The sequence below is a fragment of the Rhinolophus sinicus genome, linkage group LG01 (genome assembly GCF_036562045.2).
Source record: "Rhinolophus sinicus isolate RSC01 linkage group LG01, ASM3656204v1, whole genome shotgun sequence".
Lineage (NCBI taxonomy): Eukaryota > Metazoa > Chordata > Mammalia > Chiroptera > Rhinolophidae > Rhinolophus > Rhinolophus sinicus.
The window spans coordinates 109,344,420-109,362,239 of record NC_133751.1 but is presented as its reverse complement, the minus strand read 5'-3'; the positions used below and the strand labels follow the sequence as shown (position 1 = coordinate 109,362,239).

At 37.4% G+C, this 17,820-nt stretch overlaps 1 protein-coding gene and 2 pseudogenes across 5 annotated transcripts in view; 1 reads left to right on the top strand and 2 right to left on the bottom strand.

Annotated features, from left to right (window-relative positions):
- MAP3K2 (mitogen-activated protein kinase kinase kinase 2) overlaps positions 1-17,820 on the top strand; it is a 112,196-nt gene that overhangs the window by 57,110 nt on the left and 37,266 nt on the right. The window contains exons 2-6 of one of the 5 annotated variants that reach the window (XM_019718001.2): positions 4,798-4,913; positions 9,272-9,340; positions 12,753-12,871; positions 13,490-13,530; positions 14,950-15,049. In XM_019718001.2, coding sequence (XP_019573560.2) covers positions 9,334-9,340; positions 12,753-12,871; positions 13,490-13,530; positions 14,950-15,049 — 267 coding nt within the window. In that variant the 5' untranslated portion in view covers positions 4,798-4,913; positions 9,272-9,333. Of the gene's footprint in view, positions 1-4,797; positions 4,914-9,271; positions 9,341-12,752; positions 12,872-13,489; positions 13,531-14,949; positions 15,050-17,820 lie in introns of those variants that run through there. The other 4 variants (XM_019718000.2, XM_074334507.1, XM_074334513.1 and 1 more) reach the window with 4 other exon arrangements.
- On the bottom strand, positions 372-3,058 carry LOC109438225 (syntenin-1; annotated as a pseudogene).
- Positions 6,362-8,289, bottom strand: LOC109438243 (serine/threonine-protein kinase 38-like; annotated as a pseudogene).

Here is a 17,820-nt window from a genome sequence, read left to right as displayed (position 1 = left end):
AAAAATATACCATGGAACTAGTTATATGAACAGTACTATTAATACCTAGGATAAAGGTGACTTCTAACACAAAGCTAAGCCTGCATCAGTCGTTGTAATCATAATGGCTTGTAAAAGCATCAGGTTTCCAGTAGAGAAATTGTTCTATGAATGTCAGTAAATCTTTTCAAAGTTTCACACCTATAAAACCAGAATAAGGCTATAACTATCTAAAGTGTGAATAGATAGCAAGATTTCCAGCCATAATGTAAGGTCCTCATGCAGCATATGCTTTCTGGCCCCTTGAAAGCTTCATGTGCATAATAGTAAAGTTACGATGCCAAAGAAGTAAAGTGGAGAAGTTCAGCAAAGTTTCCATCGTGCCATGACTTTTAAACCTCAGGAATGGTGTGGTCCGTCAGGCTTTGCATAATGCTTGGTGCCAACTGTTTAATAATGTGTTCAAAGATAAAAGCAGACATGATTTTTAGGACTAACTGTAGTCCCAAATGTTGACAGTATGTCTGCAGTTTGAGAGTCCTTCAATCCAATGACATTCTGTCTGTTAATTTCACAGATGTTATGTTCTGTGAGAAGACTGCTTCTGGCTGCAGAACTGTCGTTCACTATGGATGATGTTATTTTTCCATTTTTAAAGATAAAACCAACATGTCCAGTATGTCCTTATGCATAATAATTGTGTGTTCAAAGGCTGGTCACGAATAGTCCTAGTAATCTTCTCTCCAAAAGCCTGTCTTAGCACCTGTGTGCTTTATCAGAGCTCCAGCCTGCACAGTTCTCCCTATTGATCCGGAGTACTTGGTCCTCAATCTCAGACCAACCGGCCAGGCTGCAGAATTTGCCTGGACTAGCTGAACAAACGTATCATTATCTACTGATTGAAGCCTGAACCCAGTTTTTCTATGTTGATCCTTACACAGAATGACTCCACAAATCAGTTGCTTACTTTCTGCTCCAGAATTACAGCATCATTACCAGGTGCAGGAGCCACCACCATATTGTTCATACTGGAAGGTCTTGCTACCGGCCCCTGGGTTGGTGCTTCAGGGTCTGTGGCCACATTTGCATGTATTTCTTCTTCATTTAAACTCAGGCCCATGTACTGAGAGAGCTCTGGATACAATTTAGGATAGAGATTTCCATCTTGAGAGATGGGAGCAGAAGCAGACAAAATTGCTGGGTTGGCAGGGTTTTTGGAAAAGGCCTGAATTACTTTGTCTACCTTTAAGTCTTCAAGAGATGGGTACAGAGATATTTTTGCAGGATTTTTTCTAGGCTGCAGGAACCCGCTTGCTGCCGCGGACTCCTCTGGTCGCTGGCATCAACTTATGAGACCTGATTTGCCAGACCCAAGGGGAGGAAAGCTGCACGACCCCTGCCTTCGGCCCCTCTTACCGTAAACATTTACTGCTATAAATTTCTAAGTTGTACTTTAGGTGCATGCAGTAAGTTTCAGTATGTTTTGTTTGTATTTTTATTCACCTCAAAGTACTTTCTAACTTCCCTCCTGATTTCTTTTTTGACCCATTGGTTCATTAGGAGTGTGTTTTTTAAAGTCCAACATTTGTGAATTTCCCAAATTTCCTTCTGTTATCAGTTCCAAATTTCATTACATTGTTGCCAGGGAACATACTTCATATGACTCCAGTCCACTTATACTTACTGTGATTGGTTTTATTGTCTTAACATATGGTCTGCCCTGGGCAAGTGTGCTAAGTGGAAAGTGTATTTGAGAAGAATGTGTATTATGCTGTTTTGGGGTTTGAATGCTATAGGTGTCTAGTAAGTCTAGTAGTTTTATAGTGTTATTCAGTTCTTCTGTTTTCTCATTGATTTTCTGTCTGCTTGGTTTATTCATTATTGAAAATGGGACATTAAAATCTCCAGCTATTATTTTTGAATTGTCTACTTCTTTCAGTTCTATCATTTTATTCTTATTTGTGAATCTTGTTATGTGTACATATGTTTATAATTACTACATCTTGTTGATGAGTTGGCCATTTTTATTATAAATATGTTTCTTTGTCTCTAATAACAAATTTTTATGCTATGTTCCATTTTGTCTGCTATTAGTATTGCCACTCCAGCTACCTTTGGGCTACTGTTTGCATGGTATATCTTTTCCCATACTTTTACTTTCAACCTATTTTGTCTTTGAATCTAAAGTAAGTGTGTTGTAGATAGCATATAGTTGGGTCTGTTTTCTAATTTTTTGTGCTAATCTCTATCTTTTAACTGGTCTGTTCATTCTACTTATATTTAATGTAATTACACGTGTGGTAGGGTTACATCTGCCATTTTGTATTTGTGTTTTATGTGTTATGTCTTTTTTTGTACCTCATTCATTCATTACTGCCTTCTTTTGTGTTAAATTGATATTTTCTGTGCTATTTTAATTCTCTTGTTTCCTTTGCTATTATTTTAAAATTCATTTTTTAGTGGTTGACCTAGGGATTAAAATTAACATCTCAACTTAAAACAATGTAGTTTAGGTTAATACCAACTTAATAACAGTGGTATACAAACACTTTTATATAACTCCATCTCTCCCCTTTGCTTAGTGCTGTTATTGTTATACAAATTATATCTTTATGCGCAATATTGCTTTGTGATTATTGCTTTATTCAGTTTCTTTAAACTTGTGTATTAGTTCCCTGTTGCTGCTTGCATAGAAAAAAGTCAACATGACAGGCCTCACTGCTTATTCTTAGAATGAACTGCTTATGAGGTCCACCCTTGGCTGGCATCTGAGAACTTGGAATTCAGGAAGGTTCCAACCTACCTAACTGATAAGAACGGTTCACTATGCTTAAGATGCTTACAAACAGTATAATTTATGCTGAACACCTGCTTTTCTTCTGGGAATCTGGAATTTTGGTATGTGCTAGGCAGAGGATGCCTGTATAAGCCCCTAATAAAAACTCGGGGTGCTGAGTCTCTAATGGTCTTTCCTGGTTGGTGACATTTGGTTCTGAGGGGAATTAAGTGTGTCCTGTGTGACTCTATGAAAAAAGGATCCATAGGGGCTTGCCTTGGCCTCCTCTGGACTTTGTCCCATGTGCTTATTTTGCTTTGTATCCTTTTGTCATAATAAATTGCAGCTGTCAGTAAGACTGTAATGCTGAGTCCTGTGAGTCTTCTAGCAAGTCATTAAAACTGGGGTAGTCTTGATACTCCCTACATACTCTGTAACAGATTCCCACAAATTGGGTGACTTAAAACTAAGTAAGTTTATTATCTTACAGTTTCGGGTGTAAGGAGTCTGAAATGAGTCTCACTGAGCTCAAATCAAGGTGTCAGCATTGTTGTGTTCCCTTTAGAGGTTCTAGGGGAGAATCCATTTTCTTGTCTGTTCCCTTCTAGAAGTTTCCTGTATTCATTGGCTCATGGTCACCTCATTCTATCTGCAAAGCTAACAATGACTGGTTAAGCCTTTCTTATGCGGCATCACTTTGACACTCACTTTCCTGCTTGTCCCTTTCATTTATAAGGAGCCCTGTGATTATGTGGGGTCCAACCAAATAATCCAGGATAATCTTCCCATTTTAAATTTCTTATTTTATCATATCTGCAAACTCCCTTTTGTCATGAAAAATAATGTATCTGCTGAGGTTCTAGGAGTTGGGGTGTGGACATCTTTGGGGTGGACCATTTTTGTAGCTATCACAATCAGGAGAAATAAAGAGTTAGAAACAAAGAATGCATTTATTCTGTCTTTTATCTTATGTAATTATCCCTACGGATCCTTTTTTCATAGAGTCACATAGGACACACTTAATTCCCCTCAGAACCAATTATCCACAGGTCTGCCTGTGGATTGGACTTACTGTCTAGTGTCCTTTCATTTCAGCCTGAAGGACTTCTTTTATATATCATGTAGGGCAAGTCTTGTTGTGATGAATTCTCTGTCCTTGTTTGTCTAGGAATGTCTTAATATCGGCTTCAGTTTTGCAGGATGGTTTTGCTGGATATAGGATTCTTGTTTGAAAGTCTTTTTGTTTCAGCACTTTGAACATGTCGTTCTCCTGCCTCCTGGTCTCCTAGGTTACCAGTGATAAATCAGTTGAGCATCTCTTGTACATGATGATTTCCTTCTCTTTCGCTGTTCTTAAGATTCTTTGTCTTTCAATAGTTGATTATGATGTGTCTAGGTGATTATGATGTGTCTAGGTGTGGATCTCTTTGAATTTATCCTACTTGGAGTTTCTTGAGCTGGGATGTACCGATTATTTTTCATCAAATTTGGGAAATTTTGGGCCATTATATCTTTTTTTTTTTTTTTTTACAAGGATGGCACAGCTCACAGTGGCCCATGCAGGGATCAAACCCACAACCTTGGTGTTATTATTAGCATCCATTCTTTCTTTTTTTTTTTTGACATTTAAAAAAATAGTTTAATAAAAATACACTAGTTCTACAAGCAGCCTTCATGGTCATTTCTTATATTCAACATTATTTTAATCAAATTAAAATAATGTCATGTCCTCTTGTTAAAAAAGAAGTCCTGTTGTCACAAGAAAAGCAACTTTACATTTTATATAATACGGTACACCTCCCCTATGAGTATACAGACTGCATATATAAAGGTCACCAGTATCTCTGAATGCAAAGTAAATATATTAGTGGAGTGCTTGAGTGAAGGTGTTAAACTTCCTCCTCCTTATAAACATGTCACTCCCTACTGTGGAGTTTATGTTATAACATGATGATCAATTCTATTTTTTAAATAACCAGTTTATTTTCTTTTTTAAATTTCTTAAAACCATGATAGAAATTGTCTTCATATATATTTTATAGGTGTCCAAGCCAATAGGACAAGTCTTCTTAACACCAACTATGGAAGATGGCTTTTATTGATTATCGAGACCCAGAAGATTTGCAGTAAAACAGCAATACTGCAGTATTACCTGCAGGTTAGCCTATGTTGCTTAAAATGATATGTGTTTCTCCTGAATTGATTAGAGGTGTTACAGTACAAAGCCACAGCACACACAGGCAGAATGGACTTTAATACGCATGTAGGCAGTGCAATTAGAAAGGGATGTACGTTTCTTTTATTCCAGTACCTTCATATAATAAAGTTAACCGGGGTCAGCCTGGTGGCTCAGGCAGTTGGAGCTCTCTGCTCCTAACTCTGAAGGCTGCCAGTTCGATTCCCACATGGGCCACTGGGCTCTCAACCATGGGCCACTGGGCTCTCAACCACAAGGTTGCCAGTTCAATTCCTCGACTCCCGCAAGGGATGGTGGACTGCGCCCCCTGCAACTAGCAATGGCAACTGGACCTGGAGCTGAGCTGCACCTTCCACAACTGAGATTGAAAGGACAACAGCTTGACTTGGGAAAAAAAAAAATCCTGGAAGTACACACTGTTCCCCAATAAAATCCTGTTCCCCTTCCCCAATAAAAAAAAAAAAAGTAAATTAATAAATAAAGTTAGCAAAAATAATAAATATTTTAAAAAAAAAGCCAGCTGGCCCTGCCAACCAATTCCTGTAGTAGTCTTAGAAATCCTAGTTCTGTAGAATTTCCTCTTGTAGTCGTAAGCACCACCATCTCAGGAGTATTTCAGTGTATTATTACCTACGCCAAGCAAGCCTGGTGATACAGCTACCCAAGTTCTCTTGGTTGTGGACGAATGTGATCTTCACTCATTGTTGCAACCTGCACAACACAAGCCGTGGGAAGGCGAGGGAGGCGGCGAGGGTTAGACTATAATAAAGAGACAGAGACTCATATACAGTTAAATAACAGAGGACCAAGGGACTTGCAGCCTCAAGAGACTGGAGCCCCGAATCGGGTCACTGATAGTATTTATTGATTACAGACAATGAGCATCACATGATTAGAGGCAGGGTCTGTGAAACTCTCACACCAATTCAAAAAATGATTTCAGTACCCAATTATTTATCCCAAAGCAGCCGAAGCATGTCATCCCAAGATGACTAAGGTGCGGTATGCACCACCCTGGGGGAGAGAGTCTCTCGCGGAGAAACTGTCCCATGAGCTGAGCAGAAAGAGCTTAATCTTATCGCCCTAATGGGCCTCTCTCACAATAAGGCGAGAGGGAGTAGCAGAGGCAAGCAGCAGCTTCCCACAAGAACAAGAGGAAGGAGGGGCAAGGCTCCTTTTTATTTTTTCTTATTACAGCTCATTGGGGTCTCAACGGGGTCCCGTCAGGCTTGAGTTGTCCCTCCCGCGAGGAATCTTACTTGTCTTTGACCACAGACCCTTCTCTTGAAGACCAGGTGGAGAGACTCAGGATATTATAAACTCAATCCCAGAGAGGCACAGCCCCACAACTTCTTTCCTTAGAGAAAGGTTGGGGGGGACAGACGGCTAGGCTGCTGGGTGACCACAACTCATAATTGCCCAGCTTTCATTTATGTGGGGATAGTGGCATGCTGAGTCAACCCTTCAAACCTTTAATAGGTGTAAATTGAGAAAAACCCAGTCTTTGGATTTGTAGGCTGGTTCTGTGGTGTTTGGCACTGGTTGTAAAATACCAGATTCAGGAAAGTCATCAAAATTTGAAGTATCATCAATGCTCTTGATTTCTATAGGGATTGCTGCTGGCCTTTCCCTGGTGTGCCCCCAGTCTACAGCTTCAAAAAAGGGATGACCTTTTATTTCTTGTATTCCACTATTTCCAGTTCTATTTTCAGAATCAATATAAAATCTAAGAATTAAATCCTTGGCTTTCTCAGATATAGGAACCTCTGGAGGAAATACCAGAGTTTCTTTTCAGTTCATCACTTTTCTATATGTTTCTTGAGGTGTTTCAGAGCAGAAAGGTGGATAGCTTATTAGCATTTCATACATAATCGCTCCCAGTGACCACCAGTTGCACAATTTATTGTATCCAGTCTGCATGAATACTTCTGGTGCAATGTAATCTGGCGTCCCAACTGTGGAATATGCCAGTTGTCTCCTGTTCTTCTTCCATGTTTCTGCTTTCCTCTGAGTTTGTGTTCTGAAATGAGAAGTCACTTGATGGATTGTATGTAAAGTTTCTGTAGAATTCAGTCCTGTGAGCTTTCTTTAATCCCAAAATCATATAATTGCACATGACCCTTGACATTCAATAAAAGTTTGTCTGATTTAATATCCCAATGGATGAAACCCAACTGGTGTATCATATCTATTGCTAGAACAGTCTCTGAAATGTAAAACTGTTTCCTCTTCTGTCAAGGTATCTTTCTTCATTAGCAATGTCGTCATGTCACCTCCAGGAAGAAATTCCATGATTAGATAAAGATTTCTCTTATCTTGAAAACTATAAAACATCTTCACCACCCAGGCACCATCTGCTCCTACCAAAATATCTTTTTCTGCTCGGATATGAGCCACCTCTTCTTTTTCAAGCATATCAGTTTTTCTCAGTATCTTCATTGCATAGATATGGCCTGTATCTTTCTTCTGGACCAGTCGCACCTCTCCAAACGCTCCTCTTCCTATAACTTTCAGAGACTCAAAGTCATCCAAGCCACATCTGGTCCTCTTGAGCTGTAAGAACTCTGTTTCCTTGTGAGCATGCTGTGATCGGCATAACTTTTCTCTTCATCTGCTAATCCTTCTTCCATGGCCACTTCTAATTTCTTCTGGTTTCTCTCTCTTCATGTGGTAAAATTAGGTTGCTGTAAAAATTATCCCGCGTGAGCTTGGCCACAGTCGCTCTTTCCCGGGTATGATTGCTCATAGGAAAGGTGGTTGTTGTCCCTGCCGTCATTGCCATAGTAATGGAAATGTGTCTCCAGGACTGCTGAAGAATCTACAGAACCGTTACCAAAATCTCCAAGTCATAAAAGCAGAATAGCAATGACTGCCTCCAGTTGTGCCCGCAGCCGGCTCTGCCTCCTCACGGACCGCAGCTGGCCCGGCATCCATGCATTATTTCTTGAAATATTCTTTCTGCTCCCTTCTTTTTCTCCACTACTATCATGCATTTGTTGGTGTGTTTGATAGTTTCAGTTACTTTCCAACTCCAAAATTTCTATCTGGTTTCCTTTTATAATTTTTGTTTCTTTATTGGTATTCTGTTTGATGAGACTTCATTCTCATACATTGTTTAGTTTCTTAGACATGGCTTTCTTAGTCTTTGAACATACTTAAAATAGCTGATTTAATGTCTTTAGTTAAAGTCTGTGTTTTTTGTTGTGTGTGATCATGAAGACTGCTCAGTTAGTTTAGACAGAGATTTCCTTAGATGCCTGGAATCAGTAAGTCTCACAGTCTTCTTTGAGAGGTTCTGTGTGTGTGTGTTGTTGCGGCCGGCCTTCAGCATCATTCCAGGCATTTACAGCTACACCTAGTCTTCACTTACTGCTGCTCAGTCCCCTCAGGTTAGCCAGAGATGAAAGACTAGGCCTTTCTTGACTATGCTGTGGCCTGGATATTTGTGTGACTTCTCGATCCCCAGGAATCTTGGAGCTTTTCAAAGCTATCTATTGACATCTCATTCCTCAGCTTTTCTAAAAAAAAAGAAAAATTTTATTAACCTAGTGTTTGTCCCAACTGTTTTCCCCTTCTTCAGACGGTTGAGGTAATGCAATAAGTGCCTGATAGGTTTCAACAAACACCCCAAGAACTGTAAGAACTTTGAATCAGGTAAAATAAAGACAGTCTTTTAAGTGGGGTCTACCATCCAACTGCTAGAGAGGTAAAGTATGACAGTTTCAGGGGAATTGGACTTTGAAGGCATTCCAGTCCCATTCTGCCCTCTCCAGTGATTTACAGGTGACTGTAACGGTGACTGTTGGCTGTTGGTTTACATTGCTGTTAATACTTTGGAGCTGGGAGTAGGGGTGGGGAGAGTTAAGTATAATAGGGAAAGTCAGAACACCCCAAGACTCTTTTTATTGAGATTCTTAAATGCTGCCTAGATTGCTGCAAGGCTTTGGTTAATTTCAGAGTTCTAAAAAAGTTGATTCTGGCAATTTTTTCTTTTATGGAAGAGAGAATTTTTGTTGATTTTTTTTGTTTGTTTGTTTTTGTTGACGTCTTCACTTTTGATTCTGAACATGTCCCTTTTTATTCATCATTGTATCTGCCATTGTTCTGTAAGAATGAGTTTATTAGATTATCTCTTAAGCTTTCTGACTTTCAAAAATTCTGGTTCTTTTTTCTATCTTAGATAGACAGGAACCTGAAAAATACTGAGTTAAATTTAACATAAAATAACAATTTAGTATTTTTTTAACTGACTTTATGTGTGTGGTTGCTTCTTCTGTTTCTTTTTATTTATTGACATGTGTGTCTTTTTACCTACTCAGGCAGTAAAGAATGCTGATGGGAGAACCATTTCCCTAATTTTCAGATTGTTGAACTGGTTGCCATGATGGGTGAGTTCAAACTAAAGGAATTTTTTGTCCACAATTAAAGGATAAAATGGGGAGAAAGGGCCGGCCCGGTGTCTCGGGTGGTTGGAGCACCGTGTTCCTAACACCGAGGTTGCCAGTTCGATTCCCACATGGGCCAGTGAGCTGTGCCCTCTACCAACTGACTGCCTCAGTGGGGGGTAGCACAAGGCTCATAATACCAGCATGGGTCAGGGAACTGTCCTACACAACTAGACAGAGAAACAACAGCTTGAACCAGAGTGGGTGGGGGGGGAGGTAGAAAAAGGGGGAAAAAATGAGGGAGAAAAATGTTTTTGTGTGTGTATGACAAACTTTTTTATGATATAGATTTATGTAATTTTTTATATTTATTTAATAGATTTTCATTTAAAGCACTTGTGTTAACTGTTACTGTTTTGGAATGACCATTTTATGTAGGTGATAGATGGGACATTTAAAATAAACTATTAAGATGGATTGTGATTTTCTTAGAGTCTGATGGCCAGAAAGAATACTTGATAAATTATCCTGAGTTTTAAAGGTTGAATAAGTCCTTGGGAATTAATTGTTATGATTACCCAACAATGTAATAATATAGATAGACTAAAAAGAGTAGCAGCATAAAAATAAAAATTTTTTATAACAGAATAGAGCAGCAAATCATTGGTGCTCAGGGAGGATATGTTTTACAACTCTTGTGAATATCCTGTGGTATTACAATGTTAATGGAAAGGGAGACTAAATAATAGGAATGGATTATGGGTGTTCAGTTTACATATTAATTTGTTTTCTTCCTTACCTCCATTTTCTTTTTTCCTTTTCTCCTTGCTATTGAGGATTCTAATGTGAGGCAGGGATTGAACGGGGAAATACTAGGAAGAAATGGCGCGAATGGCCCACCCTATCCCTAATGGGGGAAAATGGACTGACAAGTAGTTGGAAGTTAAGTTTGTAAATTTAGACTGATACTGATATCTTAATTCTGACGTATACTTGCCCATGTTTGTCTTGTCACAGTTTTCCTATTGCTTCCTTAAAAGTTGTAGTATTCATTCATATATATATGTATACACACACACACACACATACGTGTGTATGTATGTGTGTGAGTGTGTGTGTGACATTATAGGCCAAAGAGCTTAAATTTGTCTATGTTCTTCAGTGTGCCAGCACACTTTCAGAGTTTACTTGTGGCAAGCGTGTAAGCCAAAACTCCACCTTTCCACTTTGTAAATTTCTCTTCCACTTTCTCTGAGTAACCATGACTGCAGTGCCATCGTTCTTCTTTCTTGCCAGCTTCACCTCCAGTTCCAAACTGGCTATCCTTTTAGGGAACTCCTTTCTACTTTTCATGTTAGTCGCTCTTATTTGCAATCTGAACTGTGTGTTATTCAAATTGATTTCTACAATACTACTCAAATACTTCACTACAGTAAATAACAAAACAAAGAACAGCCATTGCTTAAAAACATGTACAGAGGTAGTCACAGAAAACCATACTATTTAAAAGTGTGAGTCACAGATATTTGAATTTTTGATTTAGGATGTTCTCTTGTCATTATTTTTCAAGTATAATGAATAAGCATATAAGGTATCTAATTAAACATGTCTAATAAAAGGTTTTATTTGAAATTGTTTTCCAAATATTTTCTGTTTTTGTGCTCAGCTAAATGTCCTTTTAACATGTCCTCAGAAACCCATTACTGCTTCTGTTCAACTATAGGTCAGACTCTGGTCATCCTTACTGCCTATTGGATCAACTCATGATCCTAAAGCATTTATAACCTGTCTAATCTGGCTAGTACCTATGGCCACCACAGAGATTCTTAATAGAGTAAAACAGCATAAGAATTGTTAGCATAGTGCTCGTGGGGTGTGGTGTATCTCAGCACACCAGTTGGCTTGATCTTCTGTGCATTTCTTAGCTTACATCTTGTCAGCCTCCTCAAAGTAAGTTTCCTATTGGGTACTTATCTACTATGTGATTCTTCTTCAAGCCAGAAGAAGAAGGCACTCAATTAAATTGCCCTTTATTAGTATGTCATCTCTCTAAGGAGTTACTTTTATTCAAATGGCCCTCTTTATTTTTATATATCTACAATAGCTAGAGAACAGTACTCAGTTTTGTTTTTTTAAAACAAGGAAAATAGTATTATGTAAATGTGATAAAATTTTAAGCCAAATCCTTCCCAGGCATTTATTGATTTTGGTATTGTGATATTAAACGTGAAAATGCCTAAATTCAAATTTTTACGTTTTTTTCTAATTAAGAAAATGAAACATAGATACATTTAAGTATTAGAGCTCCTCTCTCCCCAGTGTAGAATTAAGGCTCTTACCTTTCTCAGGAAGGTTACATCAGACAATTTTAATCTAGTTGAGATCATTCTCACCTTATTGTTTGCCAAGGAAAGATTTATTTTTATCAATTAATGGCATAGTCTGGCTTGGACCCATGGACAGCACACATGTGATTATATTATGCCCAACAGCTCACTTACTACTGTTCAGCTAACCTAACATTATGATGAAATTTTATTTTACAAAGGATGCTTTGTGAAAGATTATAACATTTTCTCTAAACCTGGAATTTATTAATATAAACCCATGGAGCCATTAATTTTCATTTTAATATGCAAGTAGTTTTACTATAGAACAGAATATATTGTTATAAAAGATTAATACATTAGCGAAGTCAGCTGTTTGCATGTTTGAAAGACCGATGAAGCCATGGAATTTCCACTTTCTTTTTAATGATTTTTCCTTATAGGATAAAGCATGTTTTAATTATTACTACTCTGGAACATAAACCATTACTTATCAAAATGGCTACATTTTAAAATGTCCCTCAATTCCTTTACTTACCAATTGTTGATTATTATTAGTGAAATTGATTTACTAGTGAAAATCAGTTACATTGTCCCTGAAGTTTTCCAGAGAGCATATAATTGGCATTAGTAGGAGGCTCATGCTTATAGGCTGGAAAGAAATCTTTGATTGATATATTTGGAAGAGATTAAAAGTTTATGGTTAATGATTCTTTCACTTAGTTTTGTTTCTGTTTTTAAAAGAGATTTTTTTGGAGGGAGGTGGGATATTGGGAAACAGTGTGTTTTTCCAGGGCCCATCAGCTCCAAGTCGTTGTCCTTCAGTCTAGTTGTGGAGAGCACTGGCTTATGTGGGAATCGAACTGGCAGCCCTGTTAAGAGCTTGCACTCTAACCAACTGAGCCATCTGGCCGCCCCTTCAGCTTTTAAATAATTAAAATTTTTCACAAAAATAACACATGTAGGCACTGACAATGTTCTAGATGAATTTTTGCATTAAATTTCATTATAAGTTTTGTGTTTGATGTCTATAATAAATATACATTGAAATTGCAATTCTGTGTATATGTTATTTTTTAAAAACCTAGATGATCAGCAAGCTTTGAACTCAATCATGCAAGATTTGGCTGTTCTTCATAAGGCCAGTCGACCAGCATTATCCTTACAGGAAACAAGAAAAACAAAGTCATTATCACCAAAAAAGCAGGTACTTGTTTCAATAATATTTTAATAAATACATATTGTTGTTCTATGATTTATTTCCTTTGAGTATTCTGATCTTATAGAGGGTTTGCTTAAAGTGTTTAGCTTTTACACTACTGAATCAAATATTTTGTTGTTTGTTATAATTTTTTCCATAAGGTCATGTGTTTTAAAAAAATGGTAGTTTCCTTTAATGTGGTAACTGCTCTCTGAAGCTGATATTTCATCCATTCTTAAAGCACTTAAGATAAGCAAATTATTTTTATTTAAAACAATCTGTATACTTACAAACGAGGATCATTTTGATTCTTATAGATAAAAGCTTTTTGGAATGAAAAATGGAAATACAGTATTCTATATTTCCCTGAAATAAGATTAGCAAATGTCTCATACCCATGATGCCATCAGTCATAGATAGGGGTGGATCTTTCCTATTGAACCCAGATTCAGCAATGTAATTCTCAACTCAGCTCTTTGGCAGACACTGTCAATTGATTGTAGTTAACTCTGAAAATGAAACCTCCTTCCACTTCTGCTGTATTTTAAATGACAAAGAAAAAAATGATTTAGAAATTCTAGAAATTTTATCTGATCTCTGAAAAGGTTTATCATTTCATTACAGAATGATGTCCGAGTCAAATTTGAACACAGAGGAGAAAAACGGTAAGGAAAGAAACATACATTTCAGTTTATTGATTTAATTAAATGTGTTCCTTGTTAAAGCCATTAGAGGTTCTTTCTATATTTTAATGAAGGTTAATGGCTTACAAATTGAGAATAGAATAGTCCTTGGTAATGTGTAACATGTATTTAGATTTAAGATAGAATCTGTCAAAATTCAGGCTAAGCATTAGAAATGATAAATGTTATTTACTTCGCAATATTAGGAAATAAATAAGATCCCTGGATAATGCAGCCTTTAAATATTACAATTTCTTTTATTTTTACTCAGTGGAAATGAAATACATTTCTCTATTTCATAATTATATCATTGCTTCGGATACTATACAGAATTTATGTATGTGGACTTAATATTCACAATTTTGATTATTTTCTAGAGACTGCAATCATATGCCATGTATTGAGTTAGTAACATTGAGGACAGTGAGTTAGAATGGGGACTGTAAATCATTTAGAGAGGTGTAAACCTAGCTTTCCATTGGCATTTGTATCTCAGTACAACAGTGGGATGGGTAGCTGTGGTTAACCACAGAATTGCTATCAAGGCCTAATAGGAGTTAGAGATTATGGGATTTCATTTCTGTTATTTGTGTCTCCAAATTAATTTGGTGAAAGATCTATCCAGTTTTAAGGGCTTTAAAGACGACCCACAAATCATATAACCTGAAATGTAAAAATATTTTACACAGAGATGTTAAGAAGATGGGATATACCAGATATACCATAGAAGTGCTGTCCAGTCTAGTTGTTTTCTATTTACAATTCTTTTATGGATAATTTCTCAGTTTTTTTTTTTGTTTTGTTTTGTTTTTTCATTCATGGAGCACTGTTTATTTAGTACTTTCTAACTGCTGGCCCGTGAAAGAATAAAGTGAGTGAAACAGATGGTCCCTCCTCTTAAAGAGCTTACAGTCTGGTATAGTAGTCTCCAAGCTTAGATGTCTGCTTCCAGGGGCAGCACAGGCCAGTCCTTTGTGATATGGGAAGAAAATACTGAAATTTAAAAATTTTAATCCTGTAAAAATATTTATATTGGGGGTATGCTCATATATGGGAGGTATGATATATATGAACTCAAAAATGTTGAGTTGATAAGGGTACAGAAATCAAAATTTGAATCCCCAAAGAATGACTTTATACCTTTTAATAGTTTCATTGCATTACATTGAAGAATGTTTTGAGAATTTGCTTTTTATAATTTTTAGTAGAACAAACTTCAGAGTTTTTGAACTTTGTGTTGAGAATTAGTACACTTGATCAAAAAGCCATTGTGTAGTATTCAAGCCAAGTGATTATTTACATTTTTAGTTAATTTTTAATTTCTCTACCCAAGAGATAACTTTTGCAAGTATGTTATTTATGCCCAAGACAATAAAATACTTAAAAATTTTGTCTATATAGAATCCTCCAGTTCCCCAGACCAGTTAAACTGGAAGATCTGAGGTCTAAAGCTAAAATTGCCTTTGGACAGCCTATGGATCTACATTATACCAATAATGAGGTAAACATATAACGTTTAACTTTCAATAGTTCTTGTTTTGGAAAGTAGTACGTTCATTTCAGAGGTTTTAGGATTGTTGTGCTTTTGTTCGGGAATTGATAAGGATATGGTATGTTAGAGGAATAAGCACAATTAAATTCGTAAATTTTAACTGATTAAAATGGATTTTTTTTCCATTGTTGAAAATATTAAAAGGTGCTATTGTGAAAATAATTGAATGAAAATCTATTAAATGAAGAAATATATGTGTTACTTAGAAGTTTGCTGCTTATTTATGTTTTATTTTTACTTTGTGTACTTTTTTGATAAACTGTCTTTTCTCATGCTCTATACTTGGCTACAGAGACAATAGAGCTTTAGCAGTGAGATAGTTTAGTTAAAACTTACAGGATTATTTTCATGTTGGTTAAGACATGACTAGATCATTATGTTTATGTTTGGGAGTTAGTACAGGATCTTAAGGGCTCGCCCTAGCCCTGGGGAGCTCTGTGTTCTGGGGAAACCCCTTTTGAATCTTCTGTAAAATGTGGATTGGATTAGATGATGTCTGAAGTTTCTTTCAGATCCTGTGAGATAGCAAGGTCTTGAGGTCTTAAAATTTTGCAGGACAATTTAGGTAACTGGTTAATTTGTTACTGCTTTCCCCCCTCAGAAAATAACTTGTTGAATTTGCTGGTTATAATGCTATGATTTAGGAATTGCAGCCCCTCATGGACTTTATAGACAGTCGTGAGACACTTAATACATGAATTGTTCAAATATATTAAGTTTTTGAAGGAAATGCATAAAGTATTGTGATAAAGAAGAAAGGCAAGGACAGCAGGCCTTCTATTTCGATAGTACTAAGAAAGGGCTGACTGAGGTGGTGACGTCTGATACTGAGACTTAAAGCATGAAAAGCCAACTTGGCAGAGTTTGAGGGGATGAACATTCCTGATAGAAAAAGCAGCTAGAGAGCAGTGCAGAGGTCCTAAGATGGAAAAAATTTCTGTGTTTCAGGAGTAGAAAAAGTGCCAGTGGGAATGGAGTGACAGTGCAAAACTGAGTGAAAATTAAGTTTAGAAAATGTGAAATTGCTTTGCAAATGTAGAGCATTGTACAAATACAAATATTTGAAAATACTAGATTTTCAAATGAATTGTTAATTTAAAGCAAAAGAATATGCTAATATAGCTTGTCTAAAGAAACCACTTGCAGCTGAAAACAAAATATTTTGATAAAAATTCCGTATTCAAATAAATAATACCCCTGAACAAAATGATCAGTACTATACTATAGTAATACCTTAAAATTTTATTTTTCAAATACTTTTTGGCCTTTCAGTTAACCGTGAACCCCTCTTGTCTGGCCTCACCTTGGCACTTACTATTTCTGTTTGTGCTGGCCTGATTTACAACTAACTGCCGTGAGACTGATGGCTTTTTAGGGGAATGGCTTCTAGGATCCAGGCAGAAGTACATATTGGGGGTGGGGAGTGGCTGTGAGATGAAGCTCTGGATGGGGTGGGAGGTGGGGATGGACAGGCTTCACTTGCCACAGCAATAACTTTCTGGATAATACATTCTTTATGGGTCTCCTTCTCTTCCCTGTCTTCCCCATTCCCTTCCACTATTTTCTAGTGTCTCTTTCCATATAAACAGACTTGAACTTGAATCTCTATCTCATGGTACGATTCTAGGGGAACCCAGATACATTTTTGTTTTTGTTTGGTCTAAAATTGTATCATGGACAACTTTCAAATGCCAGCATATACTAAGACTACAATATTGCCTTGATCTACCAGCCTAAGTAGGTCTATCAAGAAAAATGATGTTAGTTTGACATTTGTGTTCATACTGTACCTGTTCTAATTCTAGAATTACAGTTTGTTTGCTGAGTTCTCCCAATTTGTTTATATAGTTTTTAGTAGGATTTTCTTGAGGACTGACATCAAACTGTTTGATCTGTAGTTTCAGGAACCCTCTCCCATTTCTAAAAATAGAAAAATGTCTCCATTTTCAGTTTGTTTGTCTCATGCTTTCTGAAGGATTTCTGGAAGTGGTTCTCCCATTATATCTTTGGCCTTTTGGCAGGAATGTGGTTGTCGTGTGGGGGACCCTGCTCACTGCGCCATTTGTTTTGCGGGGCAGCCTGCGGGGCTTCTGGTCCCGCTCCCCACATACGAACGCAGGATATGGTGAGGCCAAAAAGGAACACCCATGGAGCCATAGGTAGGGGAGTCATACCACTATAGTCTCTCTGGCGGCCAGGGGGAGACACACGCAGTAGTAGCCACACGATCCGCAGTCCGATCCGCAGTCCGCCATTCACTTCTCTGCCTGCCAACCAACCAACCAATCAACGCAACCCCACAGTTACATCAATAGCCAATTGGCTAACCGGTTACAGCTGATGGCCAACCAATCACAGTCGATGGTCATTCACTACCCGAGCCAGCACCTCCCCATGCCAGGCCAAGAGCCTGGAAACCGCCTTCTGCGACTCTGTCCCCACAGTGGTATAGGAGGCATTAAGGTGAAATTACAGAGATTTTGTGAGAATGTGTGATTCTGTGAATTAACTATGTCTTAATTCACATCGTGACCCACTCAGTGCGTGCCCTTAGGCACTGGGGGTACTAGAAAATAACTTATAAAGAATATTAGTGTTGTGGACCTGTGGACAAGCAAAAAATTTATACTGCTTGTTATTCCAGTTCTCTCAGTATCTTTTTCTAGTGCATATAAATTTTTCTTTTCTAAAATAACCGTTATTCTATAAACTTCTAGTTT